General features: G+C 42.4%; 2 protein-coding genes across 6 annotated transcripts in view; one reads left to right on the top strand and one right to left on the bottom strand.

The window, feature by feature from the left end:
- The window catches only part of LOC137288433 (enolase-phosphatase E1-like), a 219327-nt gene extending 219253 nt beyond the window's left edge, over positions 1 to 74 (bottom strand). For 2 of the 4 annotated variants that reach the window (XM_067820791.1, XM_067820788.1), the window contains exon 1: positions 10 to 72. The gene's annotated coding sequence lies outside the window, so the exon portion shown is untranslated. Of the gene's footprint in view, positions 1 to 9 lie in introns of all 4 variants that reach the window. The other 2 variants (XM_067820787.1, XM_067820789.1) reach the window with 2 other exon arrangements.
- LOC137288495 (zinc finger HIT domain-containing protein 2-like) lies at positions 67 to 19606 on the top strand. Of its 2 annotated transcripts, XM_067820794.1 has the most exons (12): positions 82 to 165; positions 735 to 884; positions 2303 to 2394; positions 2620 to 2667; positions 3263 to 3390; positions 3645 to 3746; positions 4573 to 4689; positions 5902 to 5994; positions 7736 to 7901; positions 9535 to 9687; positions 11586 to 11662; positions 18821 to 19606. In XM_067820794.1, the coding sequence occupies exons 1-11, from the start codon at positions 92 to 94 to the stop codon at positions 11618 to 11620; spliced, it is 1158 nt and encodes a 385-aa protein (XP_067676895.1). In that variant the 5' UTR covers positions 82 to 91; the 3' UTR covers positions 11621 to 11662; positions 18821 to 19606. The 2 variants fall into 2 exon arrangements, with proteins under 2 accessions (XP_067676894.1, XP_067676895.1); XM_067820793.1 differs by lacking the exon at positions 11586 to 11662 and having other exon boundaries at positions 67 to 165.
- Positions 19607 to 23917: the final 4311 nt, after the last annotated feature.

The following is a 23917-nucleotide window of genomic DNA, read 5'->3' as shown; positions in this document are numbered from 1 at the left end:
GATTCTTACCCAGAAATGCCCCAAACAATGACAGCAAATCCCCGTAGCCTTTGGCAGCAGACGATCAATATATTCAGTGCGAAGCTTCAAGATGTCAGCCTCCAGCAACGAGCATAAACAGTGTGCGTCAAAACTCGTTGGCACTGATTCAAAAGCTTGTTCCATGTATGTTATCGATTTCACACACTGTTAAGTAAATCAACAAGTCTACTTCCACGAATTTCTAATCAGTTTTGAAGGTTTAACTGGTGCGGGCATTTGTTCTTTCCGATCACTGATTTGAAAACGTTACGAAAACGTTGGGTTACCAGTTGGTACCTCCAGGTGTTTTCAAACAAAGTCCAATTTAGTAATGCAGAGTACAAAATTAGTCATAACAATATGGGGTTATTGCCATAACCATAGATGAAAGTTGATACAGGTACAGTCAGTAGTGCTGAAGGGGTCGCTGACACGACTACCCCATGATGTGCACCCCAGGTAGGTTTCTGTATACAGAAACGTACCAAAGTGACAACCCAAGTAGAGAAATGTACCATTTTGCATCGTGTCATTACTTATGCGGAACTGTCACACTGTTGTATTAGATGCTTTTGACCATGTTATACATGAAACAAGTATCACAGTGACAAGATCACTTTCTATGTATGTTGAAATATTTGGGGAACTGTTTTAGGATGATGGCAAACCAAGAGTTGTTCATGTTTAACTTGATGCATGATTTGTGCTTCCAGTTGTGTTGGCCAGGAGGCTCGGTACACATGTCCCCGCTGTAACATCCCCTATTGTTCCCTGGCCTGCTACCGACATGAAAAACATGGCAGCTGCTCCGAGGCCTTCTACAAAGACTGGGTCATCGATGAACTGTCACACAGTAGTGCTGGGTAAGAAGCAGCAACTGCCCTTAGAAAACCTTCTAGTGAAAACTCCCCCTAATGATTTATCCCCAGGTCATGCTCACTCTGCTGCACTCCCTTCCTCTCCACTCCACTCTACTGCACGACACAACATGACACTCTACACTACTTGACATGACACAAGAACACACTACTATGTTACGCTTACTGATGCCTTTAGTGTCAAGTCAAGTCAAGTATTTTTATTCCGTACGTAGGCCACAGGCCCATATACAATATATACGCAATTGTTACAAATATAAGTTAATTATTACAGGGTATACATATCAATGGTACATGTGGATTGTATTAACAGATTCTTGTCACTATAAATATAACATTGTGATATAAACATATATACACACAAATGTAAATATATGGTTAAAATGTACGCACCTGTGGTTTGAAGAAAAATTATTGAAGTTTGATTGTCCTGCTTTTATAAGCATGATAGATATATTTACATAAATTTCTTAAAGTTGTTTCATTGTTCGTTGATAACAGAGACTTAAATTTATAGTAGTTTGGTTGTTTCTGATATATACATGGCAAGTATTTTAATCTTAGTGCGTTATATTCAGTACATGTAAAGATGAAATGGTACTCGTCTTCTACACCTAGATTACACAAAGGGCAGCTACGTTCAGCAACCTCGACATTCAACCATCTACCTTCATTATACTTTAGCCTTAATAATCCACATCGGAATTTGGTCAAAATATTTCGAAACTTTTTGTCCAATATACATGATAAATATTTTTCTGGAGTTAACAGACTTTTAAACTCACGGTACATATGGTATCGTGAACTGTTATTCAATGTACTGTTCCATGATTGAAGAAATATATTGATTGCAACAGTCTTGAATCTACTTAAAAATAAAGCTGCGTCACCAACTGTCTGGGACATCCAGACGTAACCAAACCCATGTGCAAAATGTATTTCTCTTTTGTAAGAAGCATATGTCTTGTAGCCACAGTTATCGTAATACACTTGCATTTTGTACACTTTCAAGGGGATTCTATCTTCATGCATATGAATAACCTTTACCCAATATTTCAAAGTTTTACACAATGCGTTTATATATCTTCCACATTCGCCATATACAATAGCAGTAGGTGTTTGAGGGCTGACATTCAAGAAACGTTTGCAGGCTATTAAATGGACCTTTTCTATTTCATAAAATCTATGCATTCCCCAGATTTCTGCTCCGTACAGTAATATCGGCTGTATCTGGGCATCAAAAATTTTGAAGTACACACTGGGGTCTATTATTCCAATTCCATTTAAATTACTTATTACTTCCATTAAGGCCCGCTGTGGAGTAGTGATAATGGAAAGATGATGTGAATAAAACTGCTTAATAAAATATGGTATCCTAATTTACACTCATTTTATCTGTGCAGCAAGGAAGATCGTGAGAAGATTCTTGAAATTCTACAGAGAGAGCAGGAGGCAAGGGATGAGGATGATGTTGATAGTGATGATGATGAGGAAGGTGAGGGTGCATCTCTAACTAGTGTTTCAGAATTAATGCACTATGTTTTACTTCAGAATAAAACATTAACTACTGGTTATTGTATTTGTTACCCAGGGTTTAATTCCCGACATCGGTACATATGGAGTCATTTGCTCTGTCTCCTGCTGTGGTGTTGCTTAAAAGGTCCAAGAACCTTATTCACTCAGTCCATGATCAGTGTTTGAACTTACAATTTGTTTACAGATGCTGACAATCCAGACTTGGCAGAACGATTGGAAGGACTTGACCTAGGTCAGTACAGGAATGTATAACACATGATTGCCTGTGGTTGGAATCTTGCCTGCTTCAGGCGGTCCATGGTTTTAGTCCAATCAGTGGAGCTGGAAATTTGTCTACAACAGTTGTTGTGGTGGTTTAGTAAAAAGAAGCCAGGTCTCAAGTATGTTGAAGTTAAGCAACTTTGGTCATGGAGAAACCTTGGATGGGTGACGTTCTTTGTCAGCTTGACTAATCAGTCCTGCCCCACAATGAGGCACCTTGTTTGTTTGTTCTCTGTTCACCCAGCAGTGAGTGGATACCTGTTGGGATGTCATGTGACTGTTACCCTTTACAGGCAGCTTGGCTTAACGTGTGTAAAAGTGTCTTCATGCTTTGTGCTGGACACAGGCAGTTTATAAATGTCCAGGGATTGTAAATGTTTTTCAAGACTATTCATAATGTATGGATTGGGGCGTGGGGTGGTGGTGATGATTTTAAGGGGAGGGGGAAGCATATTTTGCGGATCAAAATATTTTAAAACTTATGCCTAAAAATTATGGGGTGTGGTGCATTGATTAATCATCACACCTCCCTCAACCATTAATTATAAATGGTCCCTTGTGTTCAGATGCTGATGCAGGTGATGTGTGGAGGAGACTGACAGAAAAGGAGAAACAGGAGTTCAGCCACATGCTGGAGGATGGACGTCTCGCCAACCTTGTGGAGGTGTGGACACCATGGTGGGTCAAGGACAAGGTCAGTCATTAAATAGTATCGTGAACTTTCCCTCACAAAGTTTCCAGGTATTCTAGTCCAGTGCTTATGGGAAGACCATGGTGGGTCAAGGTCAAAGACCATGGTGGGTAAAAATCAAAGTCAGTCATGCAATAATGTATGGAGTCAGTATGACTCTACCTCATTCACTCACTCACTCACTCACTCACTCACTCACTCACTCACTCACTCACTCACTCACTCACTCACTCACTGACTCACTCATCTGTTCACAGCCATCATCTGAAACAGAAGAGGAAGTTGGTACAGTGGAACATGCTGGGAAGAATCAGCCACAGATACTCCGTGATATCCCAGATATCAACATCCTTCTCAAAGTAAGCAACTTTTGTTAGGAATTACATTTTATACTTCTTTCGTTTGATCGGGAACTGAGCCCATTATCGAGTGGAAGCAGCATATGTACTGATCCCTGTGTCAGACAACTTGCTAGAGGCTTACACAAAGTCCATGATTCTTGAATCTGGTTTTTACTGAGGAGGCATAATCACAAACATGACGTTACGTGTGACCACTTTCTAAATGACATTGTGTGAGCAAAGTTTTTGGCCGTGGGAGCAGTGCCACTTTACGATTATCAAAGGGCTACACGGAGTCCATGATCTTGACTTTCAGTTGTCCAATGTCCATTTTTCTGGCTGAGAGGGTTAGATGTCTGACTATGTCTATTGATGATTACAGATGAGTTGCACCTGAAGTGTGTGTCTGTGCTGTTGCACCACCCGTTTATCAACTCTCGGCGTGAATCATGAAAATAGCACAATTTTACATGATGGTTTCCTAAATAAATTTTTTCGTAATCGATCATAAAATGTCAGATTTCTGAGCCTGTTGGGTACAGAGGTTTCAGGACAATGTTCCTTATTTATGTTTTATGCACTTATCTCTATTTGGAGTTATTTTTTCCATCATTTTATTTGAACCCAAACAGATTATGGGTGCCTGAGTTTGACAGTGTGGGTTCAAATCCCGAATTGGACTCAACCAAACATTAATACCAGCATCTGTGTTTTACTGAGAAACTATAATCCCAAATATAACAATTGTGACATTCCATTTTACACTGCACTCAGCAATATTCCAGCAACATGACAGCAGGTTTTTGCATGTCACACATTACAAAATATTGCCTGATATTTCCAGAAAAGCAAGCCATCATCTGACCTGCGCTTCTGTCTGGTGAATGTGCTCTATTCCTATGCATTTATAACTCGACTGCACAACGGCGACCATCTTGAATCACCTCTTGAATCAGCACAGGTTTGTCAAGGTTTACTTCCTAAAGGTCTCAATTATTTGCATGGAGTATTGGAATTTTTGCAGTGAAATCATGTACTCAAGGGACTGTGTGGTAACCTAGTGATGCAAGGGTCAGCTTGGCTTGTTGAAGACCCAGGTTTGATTCCCCATTTGGGAGCCATGGTGTGAAGCCTATTTCTGGTATCCCTTGCCATGATATTGCTGGAATATTGCTGAAAGCAACTAAACCATCCCTACTCACTCGCTCACACACTCAAATGAAGATAATTTTCTCTCATAAGTCATTAGGATCATATCCCATTTGTAATGTGTGCCATTTGTCATATGAAACTCAAACTTCTTTTACTAACTGAATTTGTTAAAGGAGTGTAAATTCATTTTTCAAAGTGGCTGTCACAGCAGCTTTTGTTCCAAATGTAATTATGTTAAAACATGGAAGTCATAGTTATGTTGATGGAACTGACCACTTATGTACAATAAATCATCCATGTTTTACCTTATCTGGCATTGGTTTAGCTTCCCAACTTTAACCAGACACTACTGGAACAGAGACACTGTTGAAAACAAGATTGCAAGCCATGCTGGTGTACCCTTAGTTATCTCCCTTGGCTCATGCAGCCTCTTTGTCTTCTCTGTTTCACCTATCTCTCTGTTCCAGTACTATCTGTTAGGCTAAAGCACTGTGTATAGGGAAGGATAAAAACCATTGCATTTATATCAAAATGCTTTTTTTCTAAATTTCTGATAACAACCTTCAAGTGTCCTTGGTTGGTGATGCTCTTAAATTCTCTTAGAAAGCAAAATTTTCAGCATTAATGTCTTCTAAAAATCACAAAGTATTGTACAAATAATACTACCCTCAGCATTATCAGTAGCACTGTAGCTCACCTCTGCATATGGACATCAGTTTGTCAACAGTGAGTGTGAGTGAGTAAGCTTTTAAACCACTTTTAGCAACATTCCAGCAATATCATGGCACGGGACACCAGAAATGGGCTTCATACATTGTACCCATTTGGGGAATCAAAACCGGGTCTACATCATGACAAACAAACACTAGGCTACCCCACCAGGCTGCCCTACCTCAATAAAGATACCTGGCAGTCACTGGTATGCTTATAAAATAGCCACCAGGCCAGGATTTACAACCAATATATTGTAATCAGAATGAGTACTTAAAAAGGTCAGGATGGAATCATTTGTATTTGCCAGGATCTACTGAGCATGAGTGCAGTGTTGGGTCAGGGGTCAAACTGCACAAGCACCTGTGAGGCTCTCCACATGTGCACCCACTCAATACAGCAGGTAAGTGCCTATTCTCATAAAAGTGGCAGTGCTCCTTACAGTTGAATTAAAACTGAGGATGTGTCATGCAAGAACAATTTTCCGAAGGACCCATCAAAGCAGACCTGACCGTCAAAGTGTGTTTACTGAGTATTTGATAGGGGTGAATATTGAGGGGGAAACAACAGAGTATGAAATTTCTGCAAGGCCTCTGGTCCTTGGGGAGTGAAAATTCATCAGGGTCACTAATGGTTAACTTTGTAGTGGTCTTGGTGACAAGTGAATTTTGTATGGATAGATAAGTAAAGTTACGTATGTTGTTTCGGACCTGTGACAACAGACACGACCACTAATTATCGTCTACTCACTGGGCCGCTGGTCTAGTGGGAAACATTGAAAGGTTTCTTTCCCCGAAACAACTATTTGCAATAGCGATAGTCTATTGAAACATACTATTGTGACCATTGTTTATTGCAGTACTAATTTCTCTTCTTGAATTGCTTTATTTTTAAAGAACAACGAAACTCAATTTTTTGGTACTCTTTTTACCACATTATACGAAAGATTTCTGGTTAGTCATAAACGGAACACCATTCTTTTTTGAAAAAACTTGTGTTTAATCAATACCAAGCCCTTGAAAGTTGCCAAAAAGCCATCTGCTTCTCTCTCACCCGCAAACAAAAACGCAGACAGGTTATGTAGCTTTGTCGCCAGAGCCCTGAAGGAAGGATTTTCAGTTAGTTGTATAGAAAATGTGTAGGAAGTTCGTCATTTTGCTGATTTCTCGACGTCACCAAAGATATGCCGAATTGTTGTGTTACTGTCAATTGCTCCTTGGGTCGGGTGATGGTGTTACTATGCACAGATTTGCACCGGATCCCGTAGTTTGTGCTTAAACTGGTTGTTTGTGTGTGCGAAGCGAGCGTTGTGGAAGCCTGTGGTATATATTAAATCGGATGGTTCGCCCCCTACCGCACTTCCAGGATAGAAAATGATAGAGAGTTCAAGTTTCATCGAGTTTATAAAATTAAGACTGCTTACTACACCTTGAGGACCAAAAGGATTTTGCATGAATATAACGCTTTCTTCCTTGGATGCCAGATTGTGGTCGAAGTGACAATGTTATCGTAAATAATATTATACTGGACTCCACCTTTCTTCCAAGAGTGAAATTATTATGATATAAGCAACGCCATGCAAAATCCTAGTGTCCGTCAATAAAATACATATTTTACGACCAGTAGAAAGTAATTTTGACCTTGTAAGTCGGTGAAAACAAACTTAAATAGCATTCATTCTCAGACAGGGTGCCGCCGTTTTTGAAAATCGTGAAGTCACGGACTAAGTCCATTTGAATTAATGAGATTATGGTTTGTTTTCATCAAGTTAGAAAATCAAAACTTCTTTCCAATAGTAGTTAAATATGTATTTTAATCATGGCCAAAACGAGTTTGCATGACACAACTTGTAACGTAATATAAGCCAGGTTGGGATCAAAGTGAAAATACTGCGTGATAAATTTCTCCACTTGCTAAATTTACTTGGTTTGTAAACGTTCACTCACCAGCATGTAGACACTTGTCAATATCGAAACGTCGCAATCACGCAATAAAGAAGTTGTTATCCATAACAATTTGTCCTATTTGTACGCCTCAACTTCTAAAACGCCACTCAAACAAGGTACCAGTCACTCTAAGAATGTCATCCTTGCATAAAGTCATCTTTGGAATCTGTATTTACTATATTTTCATGTGATCTGTAGAATCCATCCAAATGGAATATGAACCAAGAGATGATCGTTGATATCATTGAGGATGTGGTGCAACTACTGAGTGGACCTGGAGTTGTCTCCCCTCTCTCCTATGTCATGTCTGCCCTCTCTGATGTGACAGTGCTCCTCAAGGCAGGGTACAAGGCGTGTCAAAAAGGTAAACATGATGCTCGTCGTGATGTTGCAAAAGCTTTCTTAACCCAGTGTAGATCAGGTTCTATAGGTTACACAACACCAAATGTTTTCCCCTAGACTTCTGTAGTAACCCTTAAGAAAATCCAGGTTATCAACAGCCATTCCATGTACATAGGGGTACAGCCTGGCCCTTAAACTACAATAAAACACAAATCCTGTCCAACTTGTTGGGGATTTTTCTGAGCAGAGGAAACAGAACACATGAACCCTCCATTCCACAACTTGAAAATATCTGTGCGCACATAAGTCTAAGTCATGGTGATAAAAATGACAGCACTAAATACTTAAAATTGTGGTCAGTGTTAATAACAGGATGGATGTGATATTAAAACACATAAACATCCAGTCTAAGTAAACTTAGTCTCAGTGTATTTCGTTACGCTCCACCACTGAGTCTAACAAAACCTAGTAGAGGGTCGTGTCAGGTAACCTTTGAGCGACCAATGACCGTCCAACCAAACGCGAGACAGCTAAATAGGTTTAACCAATCAGACAACGGCTACTATTTAGAGATCGGAGGGACTTTCAAAATATTCAGGTCACTGACACAGATCTCTCCACAAAAATCCGCATATAACACAGTTATTTGACCTGCAGTATATATGATTTTGGGTTTCCGTTGACATGGTTACCACTAGCTAATATTTCTGCAAGATAACATCCTCGAATATTGCCAAAACACTATTTTCAGTGACTGTTTACTCACCGTTGTCATGGTTGTATGTACATGTGTGCATCACCCTGAAGCGAGCGTGCGCTAAATAGCATTCGGAATCGTTCGTCTATGAACCTTTTCGAGATAAAAAGTTCAAAAGGTATGTGCGAATGTGCACTTTTGCAATTTGGTAAACTGTGTTCTGATTGGTCAATCTCAAAGGTTACCTGACGCGACCTCCTGTAAAGTTTTGTTAGACTCAGTAGAGGAGTGTAACGAAAAGTACTGAGAATAAGTTTACTTACATCTCACGCTGTTACATCCAATCACAACTGTCACAGGCCTCTGTCTGTTTGAGCTCAGGGAGCATGTGATTCTGATATAGTGTAGTGGAACCTGTAGACAGGAGGGGTGCTCACTTCATTCCCCCCACCCCCCCCAAGTTTCATGGTAATTTGTTAAACTTTCAGGACAAAAGTGGGGATTGCGCACCCTCTCTTTGTATCTGCCTATGGATCCAGATCTTGTTTGGAATACATTATGCAGAAATTAAGCAGTCAAATATATTATCTGACTGTTTCTTGATTTTAAGATACATTCCATTGTTAATGGATCTCGAAGTATTTACATTAAAAAAAGGATTCTCGTCTTCAGCGTCCAAGGTATTACAGTGCACAAATAGTCTGTTATGGGGATAACTAAATTGTTGATCTAAATGGCAGAGGTATGTAAATAAGCAAATCTGTACCAGATGATCCAGATCAACATCATAAACATATAAGGGTGTTATAAGGATACATGTATGCATTCAGCTTAAGTTAAATAAGCTTGACTATAAATATCTTACCATACTTCATGTTGATTGGCAATTTTACATTGAAACAATCTGTCTAAACCTACCTCATTAACTGTGTAAGTCCCTGTAACATGGATTTTACAGAGTTGAAGGTCTCTGGAAGCAAGGATGCTCCACTACGCCCAGTGAAGAAGGGTCTGTTCATGGCTGAGAAGAAGGTCGAGTTTCTCCTGAGTTGGGCACATCGGTATGGCATGGCAGCTCGAGACCTTATCCCGGAGTTGAGGCTGGAGTTTGGTAGGTTTGAGAAATTTAATTTTTTAAACTTATCCTATCTCACGTTATGCATCTCTCTTCCTCTCTTCGACCCAGTGTGGAAATGTGCTGTCAGCTAAGTTGAATCAAATCGTGTTGGCCTCTGACCACCCGACCTCTGCCCCTGCAATAGAAAACTGTCAATCATCCTGTATGCGCAGCCGATCATGTGACGTCCTCTACTTGTCACCACAGACTGTATTCCGAGAGAATTGATAGCTTGATTTAGTAATTGACGATGGATGTTTCTAAAGAGAAGAATACTTCTAAAAAATGCACGTGTTGTGGTGACTGTAACTGCAACTTTTTGCCGGCGGATCCGCACAATGCTTTTGTCGACTGTATTGGCTTGTGTGAGAGGTCATCTACATGTAGTTTGTATATGGGATAAGATGAAGATGAATTTGATCTGTACCGGTGTGTGGATAAGAGGTGGACGTCAGATAGAGATAGGCGAGGATCTCAGGCAGTTATTTCGGCTGTCGACTTCGGGAAGTTTATGGGACGCTAGCGAAGTTATGTGACCACCACGCATGGTAGTGCTTTTTCAACCACCAGTTGTTTCCTGCCCGATGTCGGTTGTTGCGATTCCGGATCACTCGTCAATTCAGCACATATGGATTGGCATTCTTTTACCGCTTCCAGTGTGCTTCGATTGTTTACATGAGATTGTGACATCCCACAGGGTTTGAGTGACTTGGACAAAGGGAATCGTTTTCCCATCCTCTGCATGGTAGCGTTTCGAATCAAGGGGAAGCGTTTCAACATGATGTGGCGTTTGCTCAACCTCTTGGAATCAATGCGGCAATTCGCAATGTGACAGTGTTCACCTTACCTCCGGTGGATGAATCGACAACCTGTTCTGGGGCCTCGTTTATTCACTAGCATGGTTAAGCGCTTCCTTGCGTCAATCATACTCCTGTAATTCCCCAACCGATTCATTCCAGTGCATCGGCATGTTTTGATTCTCTGATGCAAGTAGTACTTTGTTTATGGGTGTGCCGAGTGGAATCACCACTTCGATTCCTCAGAGTGGTTTCGGTTCCATGCAGATTCACAGGGTAGTGACTCAACATGCTGGGGTGAGTGGAAGCGGTTTCAGGAGTGTGGGGTGTTGGAGTGCACCTCTTGTTTCTATATCAGTTCCACGCAAGTAAGCATCTCTGCATTCTTGGTCTTGCCATGTACCTAGGGAACTAGGGCATGGTGTACTGTCATACCCATGGCTGGATAGATTGTGCGGGCAGTCTTGTGCACGTGCAGAGATGATCGACACTCTGCTTATTGACCTCTGCTTACTCTCTGAGCAATCACGTCAAAGAAGCGTTGAATTCCGATTACCTAACGGCTTTCGAAGGTCCTTTCTCACCTTGGTAAGTAGGGAGATTGGTACCAAACGTTAAACTAGTTGAGCATCCGGGCTACTCCTCCTTTCACCGCCATCTTGCATGTGTCTGTGAGGGGTAGTTTTGAAGCAGGGACATACCAGATCACTGGGGTCTCCTGATAAATCGTGGGGCGGCGGTGTTAATTCCTTGCCAAACTGTGTCCTTTTGCTAAGCAAAAGTTGCGTCTGAAACCACATTTACTCGGGAGTGCCCACTCCCTAGAGTTTTTGTGCTGTGTAAGCCAAGGGGTTTCCAAAGCCACCCATCACAAGTATATCTGGAGTTGGTGCTACTCTTGGCCTCCTTGTGGAATGCATCCTCACCTGTGCAGTGTGTCAGGGGTGTCTGCGGCCCTCCAGCCAACTGTGGGATAATGCATAATGTGAGATAGGATAAGTTTAAAAATTTGGAAATTTTAACTATAAATTGTATATTTAAATAATTATCCTACCTCACGCCATGGATGCCCACCCCTCCTTCCCTGCATCACAGATTACTTGGAGCTCCAAGAAGAGAATGACAAGTAGAGGATGTCACGTGATTGGCTGCTCGTACAGGATGATTCACAGGTGTCTACTGCAGGGGCAAAGGTGGGCACAGGCCAATTTGATGCAAATTTGGGGAGGTTTCTAATTAATTAACAGCTAGGTGGGAGATGATGATGTGTGTGCGGGGGGGTAAGTTTGGTTGGTTGTTGGGGAGATCCAGCATTTGAAATATGGCCCAGCGCTGGTTGTTATTGCATCAGGCCAGCAGTTTCAAATATCTGCATGCCCTTGTGGTCTTTAGTAAATTGTCTTTTTTCACAACTGGAATCTTTCCCTTGTTTTTCCTACCTTTATTAACATCATGTTACAATAAATTAGTTTCTGTTATTTCAGCGCTTTGCACTGAAGAATGTCAACACCAGTCTTTAACAAATAAAAACTTCTCTCTGCATCATAGACTCGCTGATTTTGTAGAAACTGTGTCCATAATGGTCTATTTTGTTTTTATTGGTTTGACTGCAACAAACTGGGCCTACAGATTTCATTCAGGGCCTGTAGATCTTAAAACCTGCAGGCAGCAGCAGGTCCTGATGGCCAACTGGCAAATTAAGGTATTGCAAGCACTTGGTGGTTGGGGTAGGGATCACCCATTTGTTCTGAGTAGGTGGGGGTCATCAGTTTTGTACATGTTTTTGATCTATGAAAATATATAAAACATGCTTAGGAATTATGGGAATGGGGAGGAGGTCATTGATTTTATGCGTGACATGCAGGTGGCTTGTCACATACTTTGTACATACATTTACTGGGGGGTTTGCACCCCCTAGCATAAATTATGGACAGTTCCTATTTTTTGGGTAGTCTGTTTTAGTATGTGCCATTCTGTAAAAGGGGTTTTGTTACTTCCTTTTGAGTCAAACCTTTTGTATCACTATGATGTGGGCAGTTTGGTAGCCTTATGATACTCATTCACTGAAATCTCACAAACGGATATGAGGACACCTCTACAGGCAAACATTCTTATCAGCATAAAACCATAGTCACTCACTCCCATCATCAATGATTTGATTCATATTTTCATGCTGATCATGAGTTTGTCAGCACCATATCCAAAGCAGTAAATATCAGTCACTTTCATTCCACAATGAGCGGATGCTCGGTGAAGTACATTTCAAACTGGTCTGGCAGTTTTTTCAGGATCTTAGCATATTTCTTCTTTTAGAGGACTCTACTCAACTGTTCCAGGAACATGACCACTGTGTTAACTCACTACTCCAGATTCTGGTAGTGAAAGTATTCGCTTGTCATTCTTAAGGGTGTAAGTGAGTGATTTTCGTTTCATGTCTATTTTTAGCAACATTCCAGCAGTATAACCGTAGAGGGACACCAGATATGGGTTTCATGTGTTGTACCCACATGGGGAATCGACCTCGGCTATTCGGTGTGACAATCAAACGCTTTTATAACTGGGCTACCCCACCACCATGTCATACTGAAGATCCTGGTTTTCATTTCCTCTGTGGCTACAATATGTTAAGCCCATTTCTTGTGTCCCCCCATCTGGGATATTTCCATTTTGTTTATTATTTATACACCTGTCATTTTTCTGAACAGGGTGATTGCCTTGGAACAGTCAGACGCTGGTTTGTATTGGCTAGTAATTCGTTTATTTTTCACTTACCTTACCATAGGTCTATATCATATTACCTCAAGCTTCCCTTAATAGGAGATCTGACGGAGTTGAGTTGCCTTCAATCTAACATGGCTACCTCGCAATCACTGTCAGGATAGTAGGACTCCACGAAAAACTTCACTTTTACTTCAAGTGTAGTTTTTTTTCGGAGATCTAATAAAGTTTCACTTTATTTGATTTTCTCTTGTCCTTTTATGAACATTTCTGTGTGGTATGTATACTTCCCAATCTTCGTGCCGATTTTAAGGTATATTTTATGTTTGGTACACTTTGTCGGCTACCTCATGTGAGGCATTGTTTTAGTGTCTCCATGTTTTTCACAATTCTCCTCTGTAGTATTACGGAGGAGTAATGTATTGGCTGGTGGTCATGTCTATGGATATTTTAGTTATAAAATCCACCAGAATCACGATCGTAGTATTTAGCGTACTTTAGTCGGTGTCTTTTTCTCTGTGAGTGACAGCGATTTCACTTTTCTATAGCAAGCTGGTGTAGCACATTGTGCAGAATAGTCCATTTTATGATAAGGGGTGTGTGGTGTTCTCCACCCTTTTCTTATCGTTTTTTATTTTTTCAATTTGTTACAGTTTGTGTGTATGACACGACACTTTTGTGTGACTTGTAAAGGACTGAAGTCTGGCAAAGACCCTCATCCCTTTTGCCCAGACTGTGCTGTGGGTGCCTGCTCCTTGTTACAGCAGTGTGCAGCTTATGCTGAGCTGTCCAAACAGGACTTCAAGACTTACTTGGCTGTTGTCAAGAAAAGGAGATCACAACAACAAAGGAGAATGTCGAGTTCTCCGGCATCGTCTACCCTTCCCGGTACCTTCCCGGTACTCCTGAGACTCTACCTACAATGAACATTTCCATGGCTTTGTTGGACACAACTACTCAGCTAGAGACACCGGTGATCCAGCATCGTTGAACGTTTCAGAGGACAGCGCTGATGCCGTCGCTGAGGTCAAGTGCATCACTGACGCAGATGAACATGCCACCCCCGACACCAATGCCGATACCGGCGCTGGTGCCGGCGCCTACAACTCAGACGAGTGATTGGGTGGATGTGGCCAGGCCGGACACCCTGTCCTATCCGGAGCTGCAGAGAATACTGAGAGCCCTATCGATACAAACCCCAGCGCCAGGCGCGTCGCAGGAATATACAACGCCTCTATCTACAGCATCTAGCAACTCACTTCAGACATGGCATAGTCATCACATGGGGAAGGAGTATGGAGGACTACGTCTTCAGGACTAACTTCCGGAGCGTTGGGGAGTGTGGATGTAGCATCGAGGAGAGCAAGTCATTCGGAGATTAGGAGGTCATGTTGCAGAAGCCCTTGGAGCAGTTCGTCGGACGTCTGCCGCGACCGCCGCTCAACATCATGGTCGTCGAATCAACGTGGCAAATTCCGTCATTGCAGACATGTTTTTCGCCGGACTACGAGGAGGATCCGGCGCAGTTAGATGATGAAGAGAGGTCATACCTACCGTTATCGGCCGTGTATGACTGGATTGCAGACAGACTTCCGGATTGCCCTTCCCCTGGGTCGGTAATTGAGAGTGATAAAGCAATTAGGATCGAGACAGAATTATTGATTCCACCCCATCCTATTGTAGCGGATGCCATCTCGTCTTTAAATGAGGATTTCGCGAAGTTGTCACTGAACGCTACTATCAGGGCGCCAAAGGCCAAGAAACAGGAGTACAAGATTCATAGTTTGGATTTTGCGGACTCAGGAGCTGCACTAGACGAAGCCATCAAGAGATTGTCGTCTACTTCCTACAAAGTGCAGGACTCTGGGTTACAGGCTATAGATACCGAGCTACGTTGCATTTTAAAATCTATTTTGGCGTTCGCGTCAGCCACATCGGCAGCGGCGGTAGATCTAACTGAACACAATGAGTCTAGACTGGAGCATTTATCATCTCTCTTTTTGTGGCAGGGCAAGGTATTGCACGACTTGCTGGGACACGTTAGGACGGCCTTAGCGATGACAACGGTGGTGCGCAGAACAGGGTTTCTGGACGCAAGTTCAAGTGCAAGTTGATCAGGACACCTTTCTCTTCTCGGGGATGCCATACCCGAAGTGTATAAGGAACATGCAGACCTGCGGAATACAGAGGTATCCTTGTCAGCATTCAAAGCACTTTCGTCGGCTTTTCGTGGCAGATCGGCAACACAAGATAAAGGCAGGAGGCGCTATATTCCTACAAGAGAATCAGTCAGAACAGTGTTCTCTAGAGGCCGAGGCCTGAGGTTCACTTCAATTGACCGTCGGAAGCCAGCAGATTCAAGCCAGGATGCCCCCACCATCCCCGGCAGAGGGAGGGGGAAGCGTCCCTACTCCAGACGTTGAGGGCACCACCTGTCACGACTGGAACCTCCCGCCTCCAGCCAGGCCAGTGTTCCCTACTCCAGTAGGCGGGAGACTAGGTATCATCTGGAGGAACTGGCCTATCCTCCAAGATCTTTATGTGACCAGAATTTTGGAAAAAGGCTACAGTCTACCGATCAGTCAAACTCCACTGTTAACGTCACACCTCGAGTCGTGGACGTACTCGGGGACAGCATTGAAGTGCTGCTGAGAAAATATGCGATCGAGGAAGTACAGGACCCAATCCGCTCACAAGGGTTCTACTTGCCGGTTTTCCTTATTCCCAAGAAGGATTCCAACAAGCTTCGAATGATACACAATATGACAGCTTTCAACGAAGGGTATCTGGAGGATAGTCCTCACTTCAAGATGGTGTCCCTGGAACAGTTGCGACTCAAGCTGACTCCGGGTTCATGGCCATGCAGTGTGGACATCCAAGACGCCTATCTTTACATCCCGATCTACCTGGCTCACAAGAAATATCTCGGGTTTGTGTTTGAGGGTTGCCATTTTGATTGGCGAGTCCTGCCATTTGGCATTTCCACGGCCCCATGGCTATTCACCAGAATTACTCCCAACACTCGCTTTCTTCACCGCAGGCGAATAGAATTTGACCCTTATATAGACGATTGTCTACTAAACGAGACAGAGCCTCAACTGCTACGCAGACAACTGGACTTTGCCATTCGTTTCTTGGAGCAGCTGGGTTGGTTGATCAACAGGGAGAAGTCACATTTACAGCCCACTCAGGAATTGGTTTTCATCGGAGGACTGTTCCAGATCCAGCACAATCAAGTGTGCATCCCTCTTGATCGATGGGGAAAGATCTCTTAGTTTGGGGGACTATCGGAACCGTTACTCCTCAGAGAGTGGCAGTCGCTGTTGGGCCTTCTGACGTCAGCACAAGATCTTACGCGCAGGGGGCGCCTGATGCTACGACCATTGCAGCGATATACAGCAAGACGATGTCAAGACATGCTTGCTGCTTCCAGTACATCTGCACAAATACCTGCGGTAGTGGACGAGCGAATCGTACGTCTGCGAAAGAGTTTGTTTGAGCAAGTTCGTACAAGACCACGAACTGTTTGTCGACGCGTCGCTCCAGGGATGGGGGGTACATCTAGACAACTGAACCATCATGGGGCTGTAGTCAGATGCAGAGGCAAGTTGGCATATCAGCAACCTAGAGCTGGAAGCGGTGATTCGGGCTGTAACTCATTGGACGTCACTGTTGTGCCATTCCAAGGTTCTGATTGTGTCAGACAATGCGTGGATGCTCCACCCGGAAATATTCCAACTCATATGCCAGGATCACCGATGTCCGTTGATAGATTTGTTTGCCACGAAGTTCAACACTCAACATCCAGCATACGTGTCACCCATACCAGACCCAGCAGCTTGGGCGACCGACGCTCTGGCAATTTCATGGGAAGGACTAGACGCTTACGCCTTCCCACCACCAGTGTTGATTTCAGCGGTGGTGGGGAAACTCAAGATCACGGAGACAATTTGTCTGCTTTTGGTCGCGCCCTGGTGGCCAGCACAGATGTGGTTTCAAGAATTATACCATCTCGCAGGAAGAAATCCATTCCGGCTGCCAGAGTGGGATCTGTTGTTGCGTCATCCCCACAGCCGGACATTACACCCGTACCCAGCGCGATTTCATCTGTGCACTTCGACCATCTGCAAAAGACGCTGAAAGCGAAGGGCTAGTCATCTCAGGTGGCAAGGATCATCGCCAGGGCGCACAGAGCTTCCACTCGATCACTTGCGATTGGTCACGATGCTGAAGGCGTTTAAACTGGAGGATCAGAAGGTTAAGTTCCAGCCACCAGCATGGGACTTGAATATTGTACTGCAACACTTGAGAGGTCGCCCTTATGAACCTTTAGACAAGACGTCGTTTGTCCTTTTAACCAGGAAAACAGTGTTTTTGCTGGCATCAGCTACTGCAGCTAGAGTGAACGAAATTCATGCTTTAGATATGACCAGGGTGCGGCACACTTGGGTCGCCTGTGGGATTTCCTGGCAAAAAAACAGTTGCCAGGCCAACCAGACAGGTTATTTACCATCCTGCGTCTCTCGACCGTCCTCGGACTGTAAGACAGAGAGGAACAGTTATTGTGTCCGGTATGAGCTCATAGACTATACATCAAGAGATCTGCTCCTCGTCAAGGAACTATGAAAAGGTTGTTCCTGCCTATTTCTAAGATGACAAAGGGAGAAGTCACCAGAAATATGACAGCGTTGTGGTTGAGGCAGACCATCCTAGCGGCCTATGATGCGCAAAGTCTTCCTCACCCAATGACTAACAACCCGCATGAGATTCGAGCTTTAGCTTCAACGATGGCTCTACACAGAAAATGTTCTGTTCTGGACATCATGACAGGGTGTTTTTGGAAATCTTCTACGGTCTTTGCCAGTCACTATTTGTGGGACCTAGCAGTAGAGGATGTAGAGGGACTACAGTCGTTTGGACCTTTAGTAGTTGCGCAGCAACTTACTCGTCCAACCGCCCAGTAGGTACGCTTTTTCTTACCTTGGTCTATAGGGGTCTTGTACTTGCATGAGTTAAGATACCGTAGCCCTCCAGTGGTTAGTGCGTGACCTTCTACTCTGATTCTGGTTCCAGTGTCTGGTTCGAGAGCATGTTGCGGCAGTCTGACAGTCATGGGAATCTGTAGTGGTCCGACAGCCCCGAGGCATATGTGGGATTTGGCTTTGGTTGACGGTCCTCTGGAATCCTTCACCACTGTCCTAGCTGTTGTATCCATATGCTATATGTAAAACATTTGTTAAAATCTAAATATTTTAGATATTTAAATACTTACCTTACCATATGGCGGTAAGTCCCTCCCAACGCTGGATGTTCCTCCAGACTACGGACTCTTCGGACTGGGAAGCAAAAGTGAAGTTTTCCGTTGAGTCTGGGCGCATCCGCAGTGGGGAGATCCAGATACTTCCACATCCTGACAGTCATGACTGCGAGTTTGCCATGTTAGATTGAAGGCAATTCAACTCCGTCAGATCTCCTATTAAGCGAAGCTTGAGGTAATATGCTATAGACCTATGGTAAGGTAAGTATTTAAATATCTAACATATTTAGATTTGAACAAGTTTTTTTATACAGGATATAAACCTCTTGATTCTTCATGGTTTCTATGATTACAGAACTTCAGAGAACTGCCATCACATCTGTAAACGAGACGAAGAAACAGTTCGAGACTGCATGGGGTGGCAAACGTCCTCAGCCAAGCAAGCCTTTGATTCAGGAGATATCATAACAGTGATAAAATAAACTTTGCAGGAAGATATGCTTCATATTGACTCTGGAGCAGTGGGGTGACCTTGTGCTGTTTGCTCATCATGCCAAAGACACTGGTTCAATACCCGAGACATGTACAATCTGTGAAGCCCATTTCTGGTGTTACCCACTGTGATAAAAGCAAAGGAAATCCATACTCACTCACTCTCCCACTCACTCTTAAAGGCTTGAAGGGAGCTAATGATGATGATGAGGAGGAGGAGGAGGAGGACTCTTATTTTTCACATGTATATTTTCAGACTGTAGCAAGTTTCCTTGACAGGAACTAGAAAATTGGATTTTGACAACATATCAGAATCCAAATTTACAAGCAAAAATTTTAAAAACCCTTGACCTGTTATATTGATTCTCTTCAAACATTCATGTAAAAAATCACCAGTAGAAAACCAACTTTCCAGTTCCTGTATCAATATCATACTATTACAAAATATCAGTTTAAAATTAGATATTTATTACATTTGTTACAATTACCATTTCTTCATTTCATCTGTTGCTTAATTGAATCACTTTGTTCATTGAACATCTGTTGTCAAACTGTCAACTAGAAATGTATATATGAAAAGAAACAAAATATAAAATAATGCAATAAAGAACAGTGTGTACTGAAAGTGCATTACTAAGATGGTGGGGTAGCCTAGTGGTTCAAGTATTCACTTGTCACACTAAAGATGCAGGTTCGATTCCCCACATGGGTACAAGGTGTGAAAACCATTTCTGGTGTCCACCGCCATGATATTGCTGAAATATTGCTAAAAGCCGCGTAAGACTAAACTCACTTATTCAAAATACTTTTATCAGCTCCCTGAGGAGTATACAGCAAGGTGCAAGAATATTCTGCATATTCTCGTGCCAGGTACCATTTGCTGCTGGTAACTCCATCCTGCACTGTCTCTCTCTGTCAAACCTGTATCTCAGTAACTAAACTCACTCACTCACTCATTGATGTGCTTGCTACTGTACATATGGGGGGATTAATATTCACTGGTTGACTGGTATCATAGTATATTATCATGATGTTGTGTATGCATGAACACAGGCACACACCCACACATGTTCAGTAATTGTAAACACAAGGAACTGATTTTAGTTTTAGGCTGCACTCAGCACTATTCCAGCTATATGGCAGCTGAACTAGCCTGGCCACCCGATCCTGATAGCCTGCATCTTACAAAAAGCATGGGTTGTTGAAAACAAGCTCAATTCTAACCTGGATAATTATGGGTGGAGACACGCATGGGTTACTGAAGATCAGTTCTAGTCCAGATCTTCACGGGTCTGAAACTGAAACAGTAAGAAACAATACAGCTGGGTTTACAAGTTAAACTTGACATTATAAGTGCGGTCTTACGGTCTTGCATTACACTTTACAATAAACAAGAAAATATAACCTTGTGATTGACCCCAAAATAATGTTGAGCATCACACTTTCCTGAAGATTTTGAAAATGATTTGAAACAGCAATAACACCAAAGGTTTCACAGCTGATTGAATACAAGATATGCACTTGGCAGCAAAACAGGCAGTCAAAACATGTCATTATCTTGAAGAATCACATCTTGACAACAGTCAAACACTGAACTGTTACTGTGTTTAACGCCACCATGGCAACGTGTCAGGTGACGTTGAAAACGATTTTCTCACAAAAACGCCTTTGACGAGAGAAAATATAATACATGGTTTGCGGGGCCATAGTTAAACTAACCCCTGAAGGCACGGGGTAGAATAGGCCTTAGCAACCCATGCTTGCCATAAAATGTGACTATATGGCGGCGGTCAGTAAAGAATCGAATCTGGACCTGACAATCCAGTGATCAACAGCGTGAACATCCATCCGCGCAAATGAGAACCGATGACATGACTGTGTCACCCAATCACGGGACCACCCGATCCCGTTAGTCGACAAGCATGGTCGCCTTTTATGGCATGCATGGGTTGCTGAAGGCCTGTTCTACCCCGGACCTTCGCAGGTCTGCACCATTTCTGGTGTCCCCCGCAGTAATATATTGCTGGAATGTTGCTAAAAGAGGCGTGGAACTGAACTCACTCACTCAGACGGAAGAGTGGCGCGGTGTGGGCTGGTATTTCAGATAATTAACGCTTGCCGCATTAAAGGCCCATGTTTGTTCTTCATGTGGCTGAATCTTTAAAGTCCGTTTCTGATGTTCTTAAACTGGCTCATTTTGGATTCTGGCTATTTATGGTGTCCCCGCCGTTATTTTGCAGGAACCTTGCTAAAACGGTGTAATCCTGTAGCCTACTCATCCACTCATTTTGGATTCCATTGTCATTGGGTTGTCATTTCAATAGTTAAACATAATAACGCATTAAGGTTTCGGGTCACAGTCAGTCTGGTGAGGATGGTTATCAGCTTCTACACGCAGGTCACACAGCGGGCATGATTTAGGCTGAATGAGTGGGTGTTATGCCACACTATTCGAGCTATATGCCGGCGGTCTGTAAATAAGGAGCATGAGATTCGATCTGCGCAACTGGTATACGTTTCAACCATGTCAGCGAGCCTGACCACCTGATTCCGTTATTCGCCCATACGACATACTTGGGTTACTGAAGATCAATTTTAACCCAGATCTTCACGGATGAACACGGGATCCTTTCACGAAGCAATATAATAGCATTGCACTAAGGATGCCTTTGTGAAAGGAGGCCCAGGACTCCCTGAAAGCTGTTTAGTCGAACCCACCAAAAACTTGAATATTATTACCACTATTGTGTCATATTTGGCTAAATGTCAGCCACAAGACACTGGTTGTCAAGTCATATTAGTCAGTGTGAAGTTTGGTGCTCAGGAAGCTAACATCGCCGGTTCGAATTTCAGATTCTCCTTTCCATATATTATTTGCTCGTGGTTTTCGCCGAGGTGATTATGCTCTGAAACCTTTATCACTTTCTCTTCCCTTTCTTATCATAATTAAGATAAGATAAGATAAGATAAGATTTCATAGTCCATATAGTGGAAAGTTTCATTGCACAGTTCCAGGTCTCAGTCGCATCAAAATAAACATGAAAAACATCTATACACAACAACAACATCAAAGAACAGCGAAAATTAGATGCAATCCCTTTTCCTATATATTTCACATATTCTTGAAGGTATCAAAGAACGGCGCTTCCTGCTTGTTCGTAATGTCGGCACACGCAGTCAACAGCCGGAAGGGAGAATGGAATATTCCGAAAACCGAACATGAGTCCAGTCTCTCAGAATTTTGTTTGTCTTTCTGATAATTTGCTGCTCATAAAAATAGCCGATACTTTCTAAAGGTAGACCAATTATTTTTGATGAAGTATAAAGAATTTTTAGCAGTTTGTTTTTGTTTTGAACAGACGGGTTCCCATATCAGCATAGAAAACTACCAGTTAGAACTGACTCGATCAAACTTCCATAAGAAAGCACCATAATGGTTTGGTCTAACGTGTAGTGTTTTAATCTCCATAGTAAATGTAACCGCTGCTTGCATTCTTAGTATATACTGCTAAATGTTAGAATTCCGTGATAAGTTTGAGTCTAAAATAGTGCCGAGATAATTGTATTCCTCAACTACCTCAATGTCCTTGTCATTTATGTTTACTGGTGAGTTATTTACTTTATCTTTCCTGAAATAAATTATCATTTCGTTTGTTTTGTTCACATATAAAAATAGAAAATTTAATTACACCACTCCACAAAGTCACTAATTTCATTTTTTTCAGATTCTCTCATTAGTCCCACCAGTGCGGCATCATCCGCAAATTAACAGTAAATGCAGATTGAGAGGTACATCTACAATTGTTTGTGTAAAGAATGAATAAAATGGGTGAAATAACGCAGCCTTGCCCGGGCAACTGTGGCTGTATACAAACCCGAGATGAGAGGGGTGAAAGAGTACCATTTACAAAGACAAACTGCGGTCTACTGACAAGGAAAGACTTGATCAATCCGATCAGGTTTTGGTAAACATTCATATCTTAGAGTTTCTTCATTAATACATGAGGTTGAATGATGTTAAATGCCGAGCTGAAGTCAACAAACAACATGCATGTACCACAGTTTTCTAAATGTTGATAAATCCTGTTCAAAGGTGTAATGGTTGCATCTTCTACACCCCTGCAAGCTCTGTATACAAATTGTGGTGGTTTAAAAGTGGGTTTACTTGATTCAATAATATCTTTTTAATCAAAAGTTCAATGCATTTCATGGCAACAGAAGTCACGGCAACAGGTCTGTAATCATTGTTGATCGATGGATTTGCTTTTTTTTGGCACAAGGACAATCCTAAATGTTTCCAAAGAATGGTTATCAGTTTGAGCATCTACTGAAATTTGAAATATTTTTTAAAAAATGACAGCCAATTGCTCTTTGCATTCATTCAGTAGAATACCACACAGAATATTTGGACCATAGGCTTTACGCCCAAAAATGAAATAATAACACCTTCAGCTTAGTTTTATGCCACACTCAGCAATATTCCAGCTATATGGCGGCGGTCTGTAAAGAATCGAGTCTGGACCAGAAACTCCAGTGATCAACAGCATGAGTAGCGATCTGCGCAACTGGGAACCGATGACTTGACGGTGTCAACCAAGTCAGCGAGCCTGCCCACCCGATCCCGTTAGTCGCCTCTTACGACACGCATAGTCACCTTTTATGGCAAGCATGGGTTGCTGAAGGCCTATTCTAACCGGACCTTCATGGGTTTAGTAACACCTAAGGAATCTACAGAATCAAATATTGAATAAAGTGTATTGAACTCATTAGACATTAGAGAAGGCGAAGTCAACATTACACTCAATGTCTTGAGGCTTTTTCACTCCATACACTTCGTGCGTCACTTTCTGAAAAATGCTTTCTATTCTCTATATTCTTCACAATTACTTGTCAAAGACATAATTTCTTTCGCATTTTCCTTACTAACGCTATCCCCTTCCTATGCCAGTGTTATAAACGA

Source organism: Haliotis asinina, chromosome 1 (genome assembly GCF_037392515.1).
Source record: "Haliotis asinina isolate JCU_RB_2024 chromosome 1, JCU_Hal_asi_v2, whole genome shotgun sequence".
Taxonomy (NCBI): domain Eukaryota; kingdom Metazoa; phylum Mollusca; class Gastropoda; order Lepetellida; family Haliotidae; genus Haliotis; species Haliotis asinina.
The sequence above is the reverse complement of the archived record's forward strand: the minus strand, read 5'-3'. Positions and strand labels throughout refer to the sequence as shown.